Genomic DNA, 20,177 nt, shown 5'->3' with positions numbered 1-20,177 from the left:
CACAACAACAAGAGTGTTTCAATTATAGTACAAAGCACTTTGTATTAACCTATTCATATTACCTGGCTATCCAAATTGTCAGTTCTACATGCTCTTTGATTGTGTGTTCTGCCATGCTGGGAGAAATAGAGCTCACCTTTGGCACTAGCTTAAGAGGATCCCTAATAAAAGACTAATAATCTCTCTATTGCTGCAGTAATTGACCTTGCCACAAATACTAAAGTGCATAGATAAAAGGATAGGCACTGAGGGGTCAACATTGTTTGAAGGTGCTCGCAGCTCAGCGGGTTTATGAATGCAACCTGCTTTTATCGGCCACCAAACAACTACATGTAGCAAAAGCAAGCGGCTACATTTGCATTCTAAACACCCAAACAATCAGCGGGTAGTGATATCAAAGCACTGCAGACCCATTGATCTACTTCTGTATTCATCAAGAAAATCCTGCATTTGCTGATAAATATATAAATACTTCTGCATATAAATATTCCTAGTTTGCTTAATCTGGAGCAGTTCAGCTGATGTTAAAGTGTGTGTTTGCATTGCAGACGAATGGGATTTCTGTGTACGCTTCTACTCATCTGAGGGAATATTTGAGAAACATGAATTATGAATCCCATGCCATGCACAGATAACCGTGGTAATGAAGCCAGCAGAACAACTGGATAGGCTACATATTTAAAGAGGCCACTTCCTTTGTGGACATGTCATCTGGGCATAAAAAATTCAGACGTTGTGATAGCCCAACATTAGAGAGGACTGCAGGGTGAGTGGGTAGGAGATGAGAATATTATCTGGCCAGTAATATGGGGCTGATGCTTGCAGGAAACCAGAGCTGGCAGGCCAAAGCTGATGTAACATGACGGCACATATACACTTAACTGTGAAGTGTCCATAAAGCGTCTGCAAACTCTTCCCAATATCCTCAACTGTAAATGTTAAACATTTAGGATGCTGATTTAATTAAAATGCTAATGTATTCAGCATCACAAATACAAATAAGCCCATATGTAAGGATTATTTACTGCCTCAAACTTCAAAGAGTCCTTAAAGGGCCTCTTTAATCACACTCGAAAACACGATTGAAACATACTTCCTACAATGCAAACCATCTAAGCTCGACACACGTAGCAGTCTAAAAATAAAACAGAGACAAAATGTTTCCTTTATCCATACACGTTTCTTTGTAATGATACATTCACACTTCAATGGGACACATCTCTACTAGTTTCTCTGCAACATTAGCCCTTGGTGAATCTTATCCTGCCTGTGACACCGGGCTACAGACGTGAATCAGGATATAATTTACAAGAGGAAAAAAAGAGGACAGCACGTGCCGTTTAATCCTACAATACCTCATGGTTAACCAAGGCTATTCGTTTAATCAAACTCCAAGTGGAGTCTGATAGGGAAACAGTATACCACAGATAGATGCAGACTGTCAGTGAAGCAGTGAAAGAACATGCCAACCTTTGGCCAACTGAGCTTTTAGATCCACTTACTGCTGCAGTTTAGATGCTGGTGGCAGCGTCTCCTTTTTGTGTTGAGAACATGTTTAAGGTTATGGTCAGTGTGAACTGTTTACTAGAGGGATGTGATTTCTAGAAGCAGTTTGTGCCTCTCAAGCATTATTGTCACTTTGATTTTCAGACCAATACCTGGAGACGTTGGAAAAACCCAGAAGGTGGTTTAACAACATATCCTAAATACCCTAACTATCTGGATGAAGATAACTGTGTTTTAGTCCTGATTGAAATATCTCAAAGATTTGATGGATTGCCAGAAGCTGAATCCTGCTGACTTTTACCCTAATGTCACCATAAAGTTGACAATTTTGCTTTTTAGCTAAATATCCAACTTACTTCTCATAGATTTATTGGATCTCTAAATGTAATGCTTTGGTGTTCGAGAATAAAGAGTCCAATTACTTTTTAAAATTCCTCCCATTGTTGTTGATAGCTATTTAATTGTTATGGTTATCATTTTTTACTATGATTCTTAGCTTTTCACATAACAATGCCCCACGAAGACCCAGTGTGGATCAAGCAGGTTTGCGCACTCCTTTTATATATTTTACCTTGATATACCCTAATATAATAATGACGACATCCTTGGCTTAGTAACAATGTGAAGACCCTAGAAGTTTGTTTTATTAAATAATGGTATAAACCAGAAGCGCCCAAACATTGGAAAAATGATATCTTGCAAAACTACATTAAAGTCAAAGTATAAATATGTAAAATTGTGATCAGTCGTATCATATTATTATAAGCGATTTGCAAATGATATATTCCATAATCCAAGGCGAGGCAGCTGGAGTGTAAACTGGCACAAACTGTCTGTTTCTGCAGATCATTTGATATCATTTGTTTGCTCTATTAACTTTTTGTCATTCTCTTCCTCAGCTCCGTGTTTTGCTGGCTTACTGTTAATGACTTGTATTCAAAACAGCAGATTAGATGTCAGCAGTGCAGTTACACTGTGTGCTAAATCCAAATAAATTAAGAATTTCTCTGAGATGACCTGATGGAGCATGTAGTTAAAAGAAGAAGTCGCAGCAGGAAAATGCAGTGTGACTGAAGAGATAAAAGAACAAGAATCATCTCAGTGGTGCACATTCATTGTTATCGTTTATGAAGCAGAAAGGCAGATTATTCCTATAATTAGACCTCTGAATAACGTCAGTACCGAGGTCTCTCAGTTGACGAGCGCAGAACATACAAACCACGCTCACTTCCTCTTAAAGGTTTTTCTGAGGAAACACAAACACTTTTTTTGATTGCTGGGTGACAATGATTAAAGGTCAGACCTGTCTCAAGCAAACTAAACATGGTGATGTACAGAACAAAATAACCAAACAATACCCATAAGGACAAACAGCAGGGGACACAAGACAGCATTTTTTATTCAATCATGAATTGAAGGTGTAGAATGCTGTTGAATGAAAGAAATACAGTTACAGCAAACTGAAAGGTACGCTTCACTTTAAGAAATGTGTGATTAAACCTACGGTATATTAAACTCTACTTTGAAGGTACAAGGTCATTTGTACTCGCTGCTCTATCTCTATTTTGTGTGAACGATGTAGCAACATGGCAGTGCCTCAGGGACAAAGGGATTTTTCATCAAACATGAATCCTAAATCCAGTTAAACTAAACTTGACATCCCTTGCTGTGTGGGTTATATATTTCGCTTCAGCTGCTGTACATTTTTTTGCATCTCGACTCAACTTGAATTTGACAAACTTCAATGTCACATGATGTAGCTATCATCCAAAAGATGATACATTACATTAAATGGAAATTTGCATTTTTAATCAGCCAATGTATCTCTTGAATTTGGTTCACGTCTGCTAATAATGGGCTCACCAAATGTGCCGACTGCATCTATTTTTGGTATAATTCATAATATTCAGGCACTGCCTCATTTGAAATACTGTGAAGTGAGAAATCAATGTAATCTGCGATGTATCTCTGAGATAGATGGAATTGTTGGAATTAAAGGAACCGTCCAAGAATGATTTTTCAGGAATAGGCATTACCATCTGTGGTCTAGTTTTGAATACTGACAGATAGTGATTAAATTATGGTAGAGTGACTAAATGTTAATAGATATTGTGAATGTTTGGCAAAAGAAGGGTGTTGTGTTGCTCACAATATGATTTGATGAACTAGAAAAATATCAATAATGATTATGATCAAAACAAGTATGTATTCATGATCACAAACTTATCATATTGATTAAAACACCTCATGTGAAGTGGCACTACACATACCTCTACAGGTGTGAATATCATCGAATAATTGATTCAAGCGTGAGTAGTCTTTATTAAAAATCAATTCACACATACTGTGCCTTCATTGCTGTTAGATGCATCATATCCCCAGGTCTGGTGGTTCTAATGTTGTCAGACTGATAGCATGCTTGTGTGTGACAAATTCTAAAAAATCTTGAAAATGAGCAGGATAAGGGGGATAACCACATACTGATACGCTAGCTTTGGTTTTTGAGCTGGTGACTTTTGCACAACAAGTGTACCTTTGTTTTTAATATTCATCATGCTGAAAAAATGCAGTTAGGGATCACTATTGCACTACTGTTTTGTTCCATTGCATGCAATGTTTGTAATGTGTATAGTGCACATACTACTGTAAACTACTACTGTAATTGGTTGTGTATCCCTGTGTTGCATATTTGGTTACTATTGAAACAATGATTTTAGCTGGTAAAAGTAAAGTTGAATTTCCCTAAAATAACAGAAACTCCAAGCCTCAGGATAAGATAACTTAAGGTTTTCAAAGCTAGTGATATATTGCATACAAACTGTAGCTGTAGCAAATGTTAAATTGAATAACATTTTCAAACATCATGAATGATTTACTGAAATCAGGAGAAGACGGCTGTGGTATAAAGTTAACTAAAATGTTCCATTACAATTAATTATGTACTCTCTCTACCCCTGAATTAATGAAGGTGCTCGTAAGCTACAAGTTGTTGTCCCTCGTTATCTTTACATACCTTTTTATTCCTAAAAGTCATTGATTTAAAGTTTGGCAATTCCAGCATCTTTTCTCTCCAAAAAAAACGCAAGAATAGATTCTGAGCAGTTCTGTGAAGATAACAAAAACCCTGTGGCATAACATAGACATTCAAGGTATGACCTATGACTCCAATTATGGTTTATTTTCACTTGAATTTCTGCTCAGCAATTATGAAAACTCAGCAACTCTGTCTTGCAGCTGGTACATTTCCGAGACTGATAAAACTTTCAATTTGACTGAAATAATGTGTCTGTCAGACTGTCTGCTCCTTTGTATTGAGAAGTAATTCCCCCCATCCTAACATTAATTATGTCCCCCTTTTGTCTGCCAACACAAGGAGATTGATGGCTGAATGAGGAAATAAAATCACGCAGAACCACAGTCCGAATAAATCTATAAATAGATTCAAAGGACGGCACTACACGTCTGTCGTCTCAAATCATGCGAGTGTGAATCACTTTTCATTGATAAAGTGAGAGGACGGGAATATGGAAGAATGCCAATCATTTGATACACAGGCTGGCAAATCTATATATGTGTATTTCTGATGGGTAATATACATAGAAACACAAGGTATTCAGAAAGGTCTTTATCTTTCTTATACTGCCTGTGCTGCAGCAGCTCTTTTCACTCTCTGTCTTAAACCAGAGCCCAGTCGGCTCTGATTGGTTAGCTGGCCGATTCTGTTGTGAGATGTCACGCCCCTTAGCCTAGGATGTACAGTGTGTTGGAACGCTAGCCAGAAGCACAATGTTTGGGAGTGTAGACACAGGTGACAGTTTTAGCCCACTAAAACTGACTATTTATGAATAAAGAATGATACCACTTGATCAGGACTGACTGAAGAAAACATCAAGAGAAAACTAGAACATATTATTATAAATCCTTTGCATATTCACAGCCAATAGTCATGCATTACATGATTTCTGGTTAATGAGGTTTGGGTAGATGGTTACCCCTTGCTGCCATCTGGAGCTGCCAGTGTGAATAGTAGCTAGTGCAGCTTTAATTTATATACTTCTTTGAGTAGTGAAACATCTGACCTGAGAACAATGCATGCTAGAAGCAATCCAGATGGCGATGCATGTTTCGTCATTTCCTTTTTCATTGTGACTACTTCTTATAAACAGCTGCAAAGTAAAAAAGGTGTTGCATGAAACCATATAGTGAACTTGGGATATATTATATTCTCTTTGTTCAGAACAAGAAGTGTTAGAGGATCAACACAATGTTATCTGGTGAGGATAAGAGTGATAGGTAATATACAGTATAATATAGATGCCAGCATAGATAAATAATGTAGAGGCATTTTATTAAATGTTGCATGTCAAAATGAAAAAGAGGAGCATAAAAAACATCCATCTCCCCAACAACAGACTCTTCTCTCTGCTGCGGTCAGGGAGGCACTACCACTGCCTCAAGGCCAAAACAGAGAAGATGAAGACAAGTTTCTCCCCTCAGGCCGTCCAGGTACTCAACCACTAACTTTCACATCCATAACTCATAATATATAATTTATAACTCATTACATTCTGAACAGGATCCAAATTACTTGGCAGGTACACAAATTAAACATAGTGAGATTGGGCTTTTTGCCTTGACGGAGGTCTGTGCTGTCCAAGTGCTCTTCTAGTTTCATGTGTTGTATGCACATACAGTATGTGAAAGCATTGTTGTTTCCATTTTGGAACTAATTATGTTTTCATTGGTTTACCGTTTCATTTTGAGTTTTTTGTATATTTTATTTAGTTTATTTTGCTTTCTGGAGATAGGCACACACAAATTGCACTCTACATTGTAGGTGATGGATAAACATGATTACGTTTGATTTAAGAAATGTTAGAACCCCTCAAGCGGTTATAATCTAGCAAGCACAACAATTATCCAACAATAATAATAATTGTTAAAAAACTGTTATTATTGCCAATAAAAGACAGTCAAATTGCTCTAATTTTCACACCCAGTATAGTAGTTGGCAGTATACACCTTTAAAATTGGTTTGCAAACTTTCAAAAAGCATAAAAAAGAAGTAGCAAAGTTTAGGAATATCAACGCTTCCATAAAATTGGTCTGTGTGAATGGAAACCTGTCAAAAATGATTTACTCCATATTATCTGGCACACAAGACTCTGTTGTTATATAGTAATTCTCCATGTTTATTTATATAAACGTTCATTTAGTTCCCAGTTTTGACCCTTATAAAGTTCCTTTCTGCACTGCCCAGCAGCCAGTCCAGAGCATATTTGTTTATCCTACTGGCCAGGCTAGGAGTCTTACATAAGGTCGGGTCTGAGACTTATTTTTGAGATAAATTGCAGGTAAATACTAAACTGTGCAGGTTGTGATGGCCAGGTTTGTTAAACCGTAAATAGGCAGGAGATATGTCTCCCATATTGTTAAAAAAGTTGACATTACTTTTTGTTGTTTTTTTGCCTGCCGCAAACAGGGTGAAACATTGTGTTTTACCCTATAGATAGTGTTGACTATATTTAAAGTATGGCCCGATGTATTTCACACTGGACATTTTGCTCTAGCTCTCCTACAAACCATGAAACTATATGACCTGCAGTTTTGGTTGTATAATTGTGTCTTCCACTAATTGGACAACTGGGAACAACAGCTCATTTGCTCTGAGCATACAGATATCACGAGCTTTCAGATGCTTTCAGATGTGCATGTGCTGTTCATGGTTTCCTTGCCCAATATGTTACATAACAATATGCCAGAGAGAACTAAGGAACATACACACATGTTTCAATAATAGAAATTGGCCGTACATTATATGTAATATATGTTGCATTTATTTACATTGAATTAAATATATGTAGGTAGGTAGGTAGGTAGTTATATAACTACATTGATTTTAAAATAAATCTGTAACAAAGCCATCTATATGCTTTGTGAACATGCTCTGAGATGTTCTTGTGTGCCTCCTTGTGGAGCACGTCAGCACTGGAGGAGGCTCCAGAGGGCTGGGTCAGAGGGAGTGTAGCAGGAAAGAGGAGCACACTATAAGAAGAGGATGAACCCGGGGGAGCGTCATTTAGACCACAGCTTACAGAGGAGGAGAGGAGAGAGGGAGACAGACGCGAGGTGAGGGACCCAGATAAGAGATACAAGGCAAAGCGTTCAGGATTGAAGATTTTAATCGCGGTGATTTCTTTTTTTTCTACCAGGACTGCAAAGCTGTATTCCTGTCATAACCCAGCGTCAGCACACTGTGAGGAAAGGTAAAAGTGAGGTCGAACGTTGCACTCCTATTGCACCCGGTGTCCTGGCGCACAGAAATCCTGGATGAGTGCAAAGTGTGAGCTTCAGGTACCGAGGAGAGGACAGCTCCGCTCCATGTGCTCCTCCGGACCTCCTGTCCAGGAACTCCGCTCAAGCTTTTTACATGTCAACACTTCCAGTCTGAATCTCTACTTCACAAGTCTGGAAGAAGTCTGAAAAATCCGCTGACGGAGCGATCCGCAACCGACTGTGTGCTCAATATGTACCAGGGGCATTTACAGGTAAGTCTGCCTCTTTCGCCTGTTCACTTTCCATCTCAACAAACAGTTGTGATGGAACAATTGAAGTGATGTGAAAAGCGCACATGTCTATAGAAAATATATAAGACAATCACGTTTAGTTCATGGCAAGTAGAGATGTCTGCGCTCAACTGTACATGACAACAGAGACATCTATGGTGTTTCTGAGAATATGCATGACATGCTCATTTTGACCTATTAAGTGAGGTACGCTTGCTCGGAAAACAGCCGACATATTGCTTAAATTGACAAATCAAGGAACTAAAAATGCTCGTATACTTTGATAAGTCAGCTAGAGCCAGCATTAGCAAAAGTCATTGATAACAACAGAGCGAGACAAAGCGCTACTGCAGCGCTACTATTGCACGTGCATGACACATGTAAACAGGAGGGACCTCTATACCGGTTTAAGCATTGCAGCTTTGACACATGGTGCAACCAATCATTAAGTTTCTTGACGTGCATGCTTAGGCCCACGTGACGTCATGCAACCTGACGTACATTTTGATACAGCAGACTCCAGTACTAACAATGTATTAAATGTTAGATTAAATTAGATTAAAACTGAACTCAGACACCAACCATTAAGACAAGAAGGCACACAATGTTCAAAACATGAAAAGTTGCCTATCTTCCGGGCCTAATTAGCTTCCAACATTGATGTAGGCTTTAATATAATTTCATAACTTCAATTGAACAAATGTTCTTGTAGTGCAAAACATAAACCTTCCTTAGATGTTAATGATAGCATCTTCTCCATCTTTGATGTATGGATTGTTGGCTGACTTCAGCTCCCAGACAGTTGATTATGTAATAAAAGACCTCTCCTGAGTCAGTACTCCGGAGCATTAAAGACCAACATTAAATATTTCATGGTATATTACTCAAGCAGCAGCATTCATTGAAAATGCATGAAAAGGCGGTCGGCAGCTCTAGTCTGGGTTACCCAGTCGTGTTTGGTAAGGGTCAATGAAAAGCCTTTTGATACCAAGTTATTTTATGTCAAATACACATTAAATAATAAACACGTGTTTTATATTTTTATTACAATTTTACATGTTTCATCCCATTATGTTTCAATAATCTCACACTTTATATGTTTTTCATCATATGCATGCAAGTCATTACACTGTGCCTTGTTTAGATCCTAACTGAAATAGAATACCGCCCCTTCCCGACCTTATACAGGAATAATTTAGCAGCAAATGTCCATTGAATGCAAAGCAGACGCTATATCTTTCGATAATGGATCTTTTGACGCCAAACTCGCTTGCATAATCGATGCATTTATCTTGATGTGGACAACACTTTCTCCTTGAAGTCAAATGTGCAAGTGCATAAAGTATGAAATCAGACCTACGAGAAGTTCAGATTATTACAACTTTGTCACAAAGATTTTAGAAATAACTTTTAGCTTGTGTTGGATATGGGTGCAGTTTGTTATATAAGGACAGCTACGAACATATTTGCACAATTTAAAACTTTATAATCTACATCAACTTTTTCTACAAAAGGAAATCTTTTTGAAAAAACAATTGTATCTGTATTTCAAGATTAAAATCTGTTGTTTGTGCAAATAAAAAAAACACATTAAGGCCTGGCTGCATACTTTCGAAACACGGGGACCTTTTGAAGAGGTACAGATTTTAAAGTGAGGTTTTTTATATCTTGCATGCATTTTTATTTAAGTCACATTACACATTGTTTGAAATCATAGTGTACATGATGTTCTTTACACCCTAAGAAACTCTTTACATATTTTACAGTGTGGATCTGGGAAAGCAGGCTTGGGGCATAAATCATGGAGAGTTGTGGGAAATAGCTTGGAATTGTTAATGGAGCTCAGACTGTAAACAGTTATTTATGTAGCAGAGATGCAGCATCAGTCACTCATTTTCAAAGCTGTCCAATTTCTTTCCCTACAGTACTGTAGATACACTTGTAAGTCTTTTTTTATTATTACACGACTATCAGTCAGCAAGATTTGTCAGCTTATTGCAGCTCAGGAAGCAGTTGGCTGTGAGAACAAGATAAGGATGTCTTTTTTTGTCAGAGTATTTTTAATTTGTTGACCTTCTCATGTCCCCCCTACCTGATGTATACATATATGTGTGGTTTAAGGTGACTGTTTAATCCATGGAGGGTAATATATATCCATAAACACTCTGACATGTTCGCATATTTGCTGCAGATCTGCACACAATCAGACGATATTGGATGGATCAAATATCTTGGCATGAACAAATCCAGCCCTCATGGTTGGCTGGGGTGGGAGGGGCTTCTGCATGGGCAATATCAGAGAATGGCATTACTGCTTGGCCAAAGTATAACGTTGGACTTGCGTCTTCAATTTCTTCTTTATGTCTTAAAAGTAAAGTATTACCAGTATCATATTGTGTAGTAATAACCAAATTGTGTTGTGTGTGGAACAAAGTGCATCCATTTTTGTGAGCAGAGTATCACCTTACTGTATCAAGTGTTGGAAAAGATTGATGCAGTTAACGCAAAGCAATTTAGGGGTGTGGATGTCAGCCTCATTGCTGAAGGTGCAACTGAAGACGCTGTGAGGCAAGCTGATTCAGCACGGCTGCTCATCTTCATCAAACAAAAAGCCACAGGATATATTTTTACAGTCAATGTGCCGTGTATTTCTGCTTTGATGTACTACATATAAGTAAGACCTTGAGTTTGTACCCATTCATACTCCCTCAGATGGCACATTTCCACAACATTTTGACGGTATAGATTAATTGCTTTAGCAGTTTCCTTGCTTTGGCATCATGTTTACAGTAATGTAATTACTGGAGGGCTTGTACTGTTTGTATAAAACACATCCTGGATTAATGGAAATTATGTTCCAAGGCCTGTGGATATTTGCTCAGTTAAGCATAACATGCTTACTTAATTTGATTCCCATATTCCACGTTCCCCAGGGAAGAACTTGGATGGATGCTATCGTTAAACAGAAGTAGATCCTGTCTCATAAGATCGTAGTCATTCTCACAATGTTTTCATTTTAATTCTGATTTATTGAGACTATGAAGGAATTATGTTTATAGGTTGTCCTCTAGAATTGTGCAGGAGTAAATAGGCCACAGGTACTATATAAAATCGCTGAGTTGTCCAAAATTATTTTGTTCTACTGTATTTCCTGTTTTCTGTTCTGTGTTGGTGGTATGACTTTGTGTGGTAATCAAGTGCATACCCATTTTGCTCCAAAGCCCTGATAGATTCTGAGTTCCCATTTCCCTCCTTACCTCAATTCGTAAACATGCTTGATAATACCACATTAAAATGTTGGGAATCAGCATAATTACATGTTTTATGAATTGCAAAATAACATGTTGCAAGACTTAATGATTTAAAATATTCCAATTAATGCAAAAATAAAAAAAAGTAATGAGGAAAATGTCTTGAATTTATGCAAATGCAGAATAATCAACTACAGTTGAATTAAAGTGAGTGCAAAGCAATCAACCCATTGAGTCGACAGGACTCACACCACAACACCAGCAGGAGACGATGCAAGCATGCAGCTCACATCACAATACAAGCATTCATCAATCAGAGTTGCACAGTCAATCAATCCATCGTTCGTCCGTTGAGTCCATAAAATATCCACTGTTGCACTGCGACGCCTTCATCCAGACTTTTTTTCACAGCCGTGGTGGTCAACTACAGGCCAGACAAAGGGGTCCCAAATTATTTTTCCACAGAGACCGTTTCAAAGACTCCTTGATTTAATGAACCATGGTCTATGATTAAGAGCGATTTAATAGGCCTGACTATTTCAAGAGCCAGGATAATGAGTGAAATCAGGTGGTATGCGGCTAGAAGGAAGGCTCCTCACACAGTACTGCTCTCCTTCTTTGAGGTGTGCGGTAGGGAAGCAAACTAAATGTCTACAAGAAATATAGCTGAGGGGGGATCACTGTGTTTCGAAAGAATAGTAAAATAATCACAACAAAAATATTAACTAGATAAAGATATACAGTATTTCTACACCGAATAATAATTTGAAGGAGGATCTGACTAGAGAAAAAAGCCATTGTTAAGCTAGAAAGCTGCTCTGAACGCAGTTTGTGGAGTTAGACGTTTTCTTTGCCTTCTTTAACTTGGATTTAATTCCCAACAGAATGTCAAAATGGGTTTAACTGAACTGAACCAATTTCCTTTTTAGCTGTCTTACCTCAAACAGGAACAAAATCATACTTTATGCTAAATGCTTAAACATATCAACATTGCATGTCCATTGAACGCTAACATAATGCTTTCATGCTAGAGGAATATAATAGGGAGGTTACATGCTTGACACACAACGTCTTATTTTGCGCTTGTGCCACACAATTTTGTACAATACCATCTTAGTATTATTATTAACCTTGTGAGGACTTCAAATAACCTTACACCAAAAGTGAATGTTTGACTGCGAATTGACATTGAAAACGGCCTTCATTTCCAAGGGAGGGGGCGGTGTGCATCACACTGATTCTGACATATTTCTGGTTTTGAAGCTAAAGGTCAGTTTTGACCCCAAATATGTTGACCTTTCAATGATTGTTCGATGGGCTTTTGGTATCACCAGGGGGTAGGAGTTTTACAAGAGGGCTGGTCAGGGTTGGTGCCTTTTTTTATGAAGTTATGCACTTCTGATTCCATAAGAAAACTTTCGAGCACAGTAGAAAGCTACATGGAATCGCAGGTTAGAAAATTATAATTGTAATCATAATTGTCATTGCATTTTAGTTTTAATCCTTAGCATCTTGTCTTCTTCAGAAAGTGCTCTACATATTGCAAGCTCTCTTTAATGTATGTATCTTTGCTAACAAGTAAAGAAACATCAGTGAAACCACACAGAAAGGTTTGCTGAGGAGACCAAATAAAGAACCTAACGGATTTGCATTGTGCAAGGTGGCTGGAATCCAGTCGTCAGTAGTTGGGGACAGTGGGGGGGTGCCTGATGGGAGTCTGTCCTCTCCCTGGTTGGGTAGTTGTTGCTCAATCGAGGCTGTGGGCAGCTTCTGTAGCTCATAAAGCGACTAAAGGGAGACTAACAGGGATTCGAGCATACATCAGCAGCAATCCTAAAAGCTGATTGAGGGTTGTTGTTCTTGCTCACATAGCATGCGAATGTGATCAGTTTTGTCTTTCTCTGTCATCTGTGCTCTCCTAACACGCGACCCTCCATCTTATAAAATTAATTAAAATGACAAAGTTAACATTGTGGACTCGTGTGGGGGATGAAAGCGGGTAAAAGAGATGGGGATGATGGGAGTGAAATAAAGAAAATACAAATATTACTGTCAATCTGCTAAAAAAAAAGGCCATTTTAATGTTATGTTTATTTTATGTACACTTTAATCAAGTCCCTAATCTGCTTCTCAGAGTCATAATTCCACCTGATGAGGTCTGACTAAGATGATTAGACCTCCTGTGCCTTCAACAAATGCTGTGTATCAGTTCTGTACGACTTGGTATTGTACCTTTTATTCAGAGTATTAATAATGCCTAAAATGTATTTGCCCATTAGTAACTGTGCACTGGTTATCGACTGATCACTGATTCTCTTTTAAAGGTTACCACAATATAAAGGAGAGTAAAGATTTTTTTTTACATAGCTGATAGATCAAGTCTATTTTATTATTGATTGTTAAGGTTTGACTCATATTATAGATTTTCTTTGACAGCCATACATCAATAATACTGACCAAATACACAAAACTGACCTTGATAGACAATCCTTGTTTCCTACCACCCTATCACCTGCTGACAGTTAAATCACAGACATTTTAACAAATATGTTGTTACTTAAAACCCATTGAAAATTACAATTAAACGCAATTTTGGATTGAACAACATGGTTGGTTTGGTGTTTTAATTAGATAATTGTCAGAAAAGAAGTCATTTAAAACTATAATAAGCAAACACAGAAAATGCAATCCATTGATCAACATCTTGCAAATATTAATTATGCACTTCATGCCCAACACTGCTGGTACAAAACAATAAGCTTAAGCAAGCTCAAGCTTAGTAAAAAAAAAGATCCTCTACATTATTTAACATTTAAGCAACAGTATCGGCAACATTACCATTTTTCCCTGCAACCTTTACACTTTAAATCTACTTTTCATCCACAAGTTCACTAGACTGTAGGAAGAAAATGTCACAGTAACCCTTTTAGATGGATTTTCAAAGGACAAAGTGATCTGCATAACACAGAGGATTTATTTACAGTTTCCATAAGCGGTTTGTTGAAACTCTGTGTCTATATTTTACATAACAAATATGTAATGTCTACTTTATAATATTTCTATACTTATTTATTGTTATATTGAGTAATCCTCGAAAAATGAAAGGTGAAGAACTTTTAACAGATACCAGAGATGGATCATAAAACAGATGTGTAGCTTTTGGTACCTAGACACATTCTAACCTGCTTGAAAGATAATGGTGTCATATTATACGCATGCTTTGAGTTTTGACAGAAAGGGCGACAGAGAATAAGTGTTGTGTCCACCGTGGCAGAAACCAGCTCACAATCCTAACACTCCATGAGTCTCAAACTGAATGTCATGGGGCTGACTTGGCCTGACACACTCGCATGCACACACCAAATGTCAAAACACTTTGTCAGGCTTTATCAAGCCAGACACCTGTATCTGAGAGGGGATGCAATCAATGTGAAGCACCCAAATTCACAGCTTCACAGCTCTACATCATCCTCTCTGTTGGAAGATTTCCTCTGGGTGTCTGTCTGCTCCGAGTCAGTTAACACAGCAGCCCCACATGGAGAGTCCCCTGAGCTACTGTACAAAGCCACATTTTTCTCCCACAAAAGTAGGACAAGCCCCGGCATCTTTGTTGCGGGGTGCAGAGGGCTGTGCAGAAGAATGGCTAGCCCATCCATCTCTCGCCCCAACCCATTCATAACAGTCATTCTCCAACTGGGAATTAATTTGCTCCAGAAACCAGGCGTCTTAGCGCCCAAGTGGAGAGAGCATGTGTTTGGTCCTCCGGGGAGAAATGAGCTATCATGGATGAGAGCTGTTGACAAACAAATATGCACTTTCTTCTGGCAGCTGTGAGCAGGATTTCTCCAGTAGATAAAAAAAGGGACTTTCCAGTGATGATTTAGCACCACCCTTCCCCTGGTATAAGGTATTAGATACGTAGTTTGTGCTCTAAGTCTGTGACTCTTCCTCAGACAGTGGTAGAGGTGGGGGAGGTTTTACTGTAATTCTATGCTACTTCCACTACTCCTTAGAGCAATAATAAATCATTATAAGCAACCATTACATTAATTGATTAATGAACATAATGTAAAAGGACCATCATCATTTCCATAATCCAAAGTGGAGTCTTTAAATGTCTTGTTTTGTGGGACCAACAATGCAAACTGAAGGATACTGGTTTGACAAAGACATAAGACAAGGAAAAGCAGCAAATCATTGCCATCTTTAGCAACATAGCATGACTCAGCATGACTCTAGGGACGGTAATGTTGGTGTGTCATTCCACTGAAATATCACAACTTTAAGATGGATTGCAATAACATTTTGTACAAACATTCATGGTCCCTAAGGGATGAATCCTACTGACTTTGAAAACTACTTTCAAAGCGGAAAAGTCACCTCAGTCTCACATTATCAGACAGAATCGAGGTTAATGCTTGCAGTTCAGCGGTTTGCATTAGGGCCTATACAAATGATTTAGGTTTTGATTTTCCTGCTGGATGATTGTGTAACTGCATAAAGACCTTCTGGTTATTTTTAACAACACCCCTTTTAAAATCTCGCACGACAGCCCCTCGTAGAGGTATGACTGCCCTTAGGTTTTTTCTGTTAGTCCAATGTCTTGACCACTATTGGAAAATTGCAATAAAGTGTTGTATTCATGTTGACCACACCAAAATGAACAGTGGTGGACAGGCTTCCTTAAATAGCAACTGCTATATAAGTTGGCTTACATGCATGTTGACAGAAAATATGCAGAGGACCTTGTGACATGCAAAAAAAGGAAAAAAACAAAACAATTTAAAATTAAATAAAACTATTAAAAAAATAACTGGATATAGAAAGTTGAGTTGGTCTTTAGTGTTCTTGATTGATAAAGCATTTAAGCTATTAACTATCAAATCTGTCTGTGAACAACAATCTTAGTTTGAATTTATCATACTTTAGACAAAATGTAGAAAGCTGAATTACTTTTAGAAAATATTACGTCATTTTCTGCTGCCAATCACTTCAGGTTTAAACATAGACATACACTCATGCATGTTATGTTTATGTTTTTCTCTTTGTGCTTTTAGGATATAGCAGCAAAAGTAAACTGGATAGTTCAAAGAGAGGTATATCCAAAGGCAGTAACACACGAAACACTGCATGTTCATCATGGCTCATTCTCATCACTGTTCTTCTTGGAGAATCAGTTTTCCCTCCTCCAGCAAGAGATACTCATCTTTTGATTTGCGAATCCCGACATCCTTCCTCTGGATTTAAACCTAGCATCTCTATCTCCACCCTGCGCCCTACACAATAGCTCTTCCTCCTTCACTCTGTGATCTTTGTCAGATAATTGCAGGAGAACACTTGGCAAAAAACAAGGTCTGTAAATTACCACACCAATTAGCGTGTACCCACAAATACCAACTGCCTCCCCCTCATTATTATGACTAATGACAATTTCAACACTCTCCGTCACACTATACAGCTGGAAAAAGGCAGCTGTTTTCAGAGAAGTCAAAATAATGAAATGTAAACTGAAGCTGCTCTAATTCCTGTAAATTAATTTCAAGAGCTCTCTGCAGCATGAACCAATAATTTGTCTCTTCAAAGCTCTCTTGTGTAACGCTGGAGTGGAAACAGGAATTTTTGATGTTATTTGTATACGCTGAATGAAGGATGAAGTGTTGAGAATAATGATACTGTAGCTGAAAATTGTGGCAATTTGACATTATTTGCGAAGACAGACGCAGAAAATGAATGCATATGGAATTTGTTTAGTGTTTTGTGGCATTTGGATTTAAAGCAGTTTTCAAAGAGTCAAATGACATCCCTTTTCTTCAGTTGTTCACTAAGTGTTTTCAGTGGAGTGTATTTCAGTGTCTATAAAGCATAACTTACTGTAGGAGTTTTGAAAGCGGGAGAGAGGGAATTGCCTTGCATATCTATAAATACCTTTGAGACATGCAAGCAATGAATGCTCGGGCAGAAGTTAAGGGCTGGGCTGCAGAGCGGAGCACAGAGAGGAGCGGGGTGTACAGATGGGATATATGCTGAGTTCAAGGGTACACCAGCTGAGAGGTCCAAAGGCAGAAAGGTTTCGTTAGCAGAGCGGGAACCGACTCCTTCCCTGGAGCGGTCCCACAGGCCTCAATCTGACTCTGACTTCATGTGCATTCTCAGCTCATGCGTGTTAGTGCAGTATGTGTTTTTGAGATGCAAATAAAGTACCTGCATGCTATTGTGTGCATCTGTATGCCCGTGAGCATGCAGGCATGTTCACACAAGTGTACGTAACATAGCATGGCATAGATGTGTGATTCATGCTCCTCCACATGACGGGGGAATGCAGCAGTGTGCCAGGGAAGAGGTGAAAGGCCCTGCGCCTCCCTGACTTCTCTCCAAACATGCAGAGAATGAAAGATGATTCTTGGCAGCCGATTGTACATGTTTTCATATATACATATATTGCATGGGTCATCATAGGTCAACGAACCTCCTGAAATGACACTCATGTTTCATAATTACGAAGGAATTGAATGTAGTTTCTTGAATAACCTTCGACAAAGTTCTCAGATTTGATTGATGTTGGTTAATAGCTTTAATGGGAATGCTATTTGTGGTTTGTGATGCATTAGGTTGGAAATACTTTATCATAAATCAAATGATTAGCAAGCAATGTTGGGCAAGTTACTTCCAAAATGTAATACAGCACATATTACTTAGTACTGTCTTTTTAAAGTAATAAGTTACATTACATTATTACTGTCTCTGAAATGTAATGCGTTACACTACTTTTACATTACTTTGAGTTATTTTCACCAAAATAACGGCTAAAGTATGGATTTAAATGCTAATTCTAAAATGTAGTTTATTGCAGCTCATTAATTAAAGCTATTTACCTATCTGGCATTACATGCTGAAAATTAGGAAAAGAGCTAGAAATTAAACGTATGCGTCGTTTAAGTGGGCTAAATAATATGTGATACTGGTAGCATTACGTCGCTGTTTGTTATTGATAACATGTTAGGGGAGCCTCGGCACGGCCCTGTAACCTGCTGTATATGAACAAGTCTCCATGGCAACGTTAGCTCACCTGTTCATTGGTGTGTTAACTGGGATTTCATTCCACAGAGGACAGAGGCAGATCTTCAACACTCCGCCACGAGTCTCTGAACTTCTCTGGGTTCAAGAGGCATGCAGTCTGAGAGAAAGTTACCTTCTGTTGCTTTGGCCTGCGCGCACTCCTGTCTTTTTCTTTTCTTTTCTCCGAGCCTGCGGCTCTGCATTGTGAGCCCGCGGCTCTGCATTGTGAATCTGTTTCTGCAGCCCTCTTAACCAATAGTAAACAGGCTTACTGAGTTACCGTTATAACCGCACAATTATTTCTCTGGTGTCGGAATGTCTCGCGATGTTTGTGAATTCTTAGAAACAAAACACCACATTATTTCGGGTTAAAATGTGTTGCAACTGCGTTACTGAGAATTGCAACGCGTAATATATTACACAAATTTCATAAGTAATGCGTTATATTACTGCGTTACAGCAAAAAGTAATACTTTACTTTAACTCTGTTACTTTTGTAACACGTTACATCCAACACTGTTAGCAAGTGAGTAAGTGAAGCTCTATTTATTCATGATGGCTCATTGAGAACAAAAGGAAACTTGGGAAACAAATTCCATACAGTATGTATAAAACTGCTTGGCCAGGTGCTGACCTGACACTACTATTGGCTGGTTTCTGGTGTCAGTAGCCACATCTTTAAAGGAACTATCTATAAAATGGTGAAGAAAAAGTCTTGACAAATAGCAAATAACACATAGCCCGAACACTACCCCTGCAAAGGGACTGGTTCGAAAATCATAATATGATTGACTCCCTGCAGTAGCATTGGGAAAGTCTAGAAGAGCAAAAGTAATCATTTTAGCCTCATTCATGTAAGCATATTGCTAAAACTGAGGTAAGCCGGCTCGGACAGTCGAAATCTATTGGTAATGCTCAAAGTAGCATGTAGCTATGAGATTGCTAACAAGAAGTCAGTAGCCGGACCCATTCTGATAATAAGTAATTTTATATAATAAACCATAATTAACCTCCTTGTTACTTTAAGGTTCTGTCCAAAAGAAAACACTGTAAATGAAGCATTATCATCATCCTCATATCCTTGCCCACTCTCTTCACTCATGTGTAGAGTGGGTTAGGATATGAAGAGGAGAAGAGGGAAGGAACAAAAGGACTATAGTCTCAGTGGGAACTACGCTGAAGGAGAAAAACAAATGTCTCAATATGTTGTGACATTTTAGTTATTAGGGAACAAATAATTTTAGGATGCCGAGGACAGGAAGACACAAACAATGTAATAGCTCACTATTTGTCCTTGTCTACAAAACACCTATCATTTCTATAAGCCTCATCTTGTGTGGCATTGTATCTTCCAATTCATTGCTCTCTCAGCATTATCCATCACTGACAGAGGCTATTACGGCCTAGTTGTTTCTGTGTGTCTGTCTCAGAGGAAAGGGGCCTGTGTGTCAGTGAGGGGCTTGCTGGCTGTGAGGATGTCTAGTTCAAGTAATATAGATACCGGGGTTTGGTGCTATTTTGGGCTGCGTGAGTAGTATGCTTGTGTCAGATCATCACACAGACAAAGTGAAGAGATTGATTAAGTTCAACAGTCCCCCATGCGTTTGAATACATTCAAAGAAACCATATACAGTAAAAAGAATTCAAACCCGTGTATCTCATTTTCCCAGGGTGTCATATGCAATTTATTCATGGGTCACTTTATCAAGACTGGTCTGAGGTGGGCAAGATTTCTTAAAATGCAAGTATGCAATGCTCCTGTTAAGAATAACGAAGAGGGAATATGATTTCCCTCGAC

The 20,177-nt window shown here is 38.4% G+C and overlaps 1 protein-coding gene across 1 annotated transcript in view; it reads left to right on the top strand.

Annotated features, from left to right (window-relative positions):
• Window positions 1-7,534: 7,534 nt before the first annotated feature.
• pex5la (peroxisomal biogenesis factor 5-like a) overlaps window positions 7,535-20,177 on the top strand; it is an 82,522-nt gene continuing 69,879 nt past the window's right edge. Inside the window, 2 exon segments of the mRNA XM_063890930.1 lie at window positions 7,535-7,635; window positions 7,719-8,054. Coding sequence (XP_063747000.1) covers window positions 8,034-8,054 — 21 coding nt within the window. The 5' untranslated portion in view covers window positions 7,535-7,635; window positions 7,719-8,033.

This window comes from Eleginops maclovinus, chromosome 9 (genome assembly GCF_036324505.1).
Source record: "Eleginops maclovinus isolate JMC-PN-2008 ecotype Puerto Natales chromosome 9, JC_Emac_rtc_rv5, whole genome shotgun sequence".
Taxonomy (NCBI): Eukaryota; Metazoa; Chordata; class Actinopteri; order Perciformes; family Eleginopidae; genus Eleginops; species Eleginops maclovinus.
The sequence above is the reverse complement of the archived record's forward strand: the minus strand, read 5'-3'. Positions and strand labels throughout refer to the sequence as shown.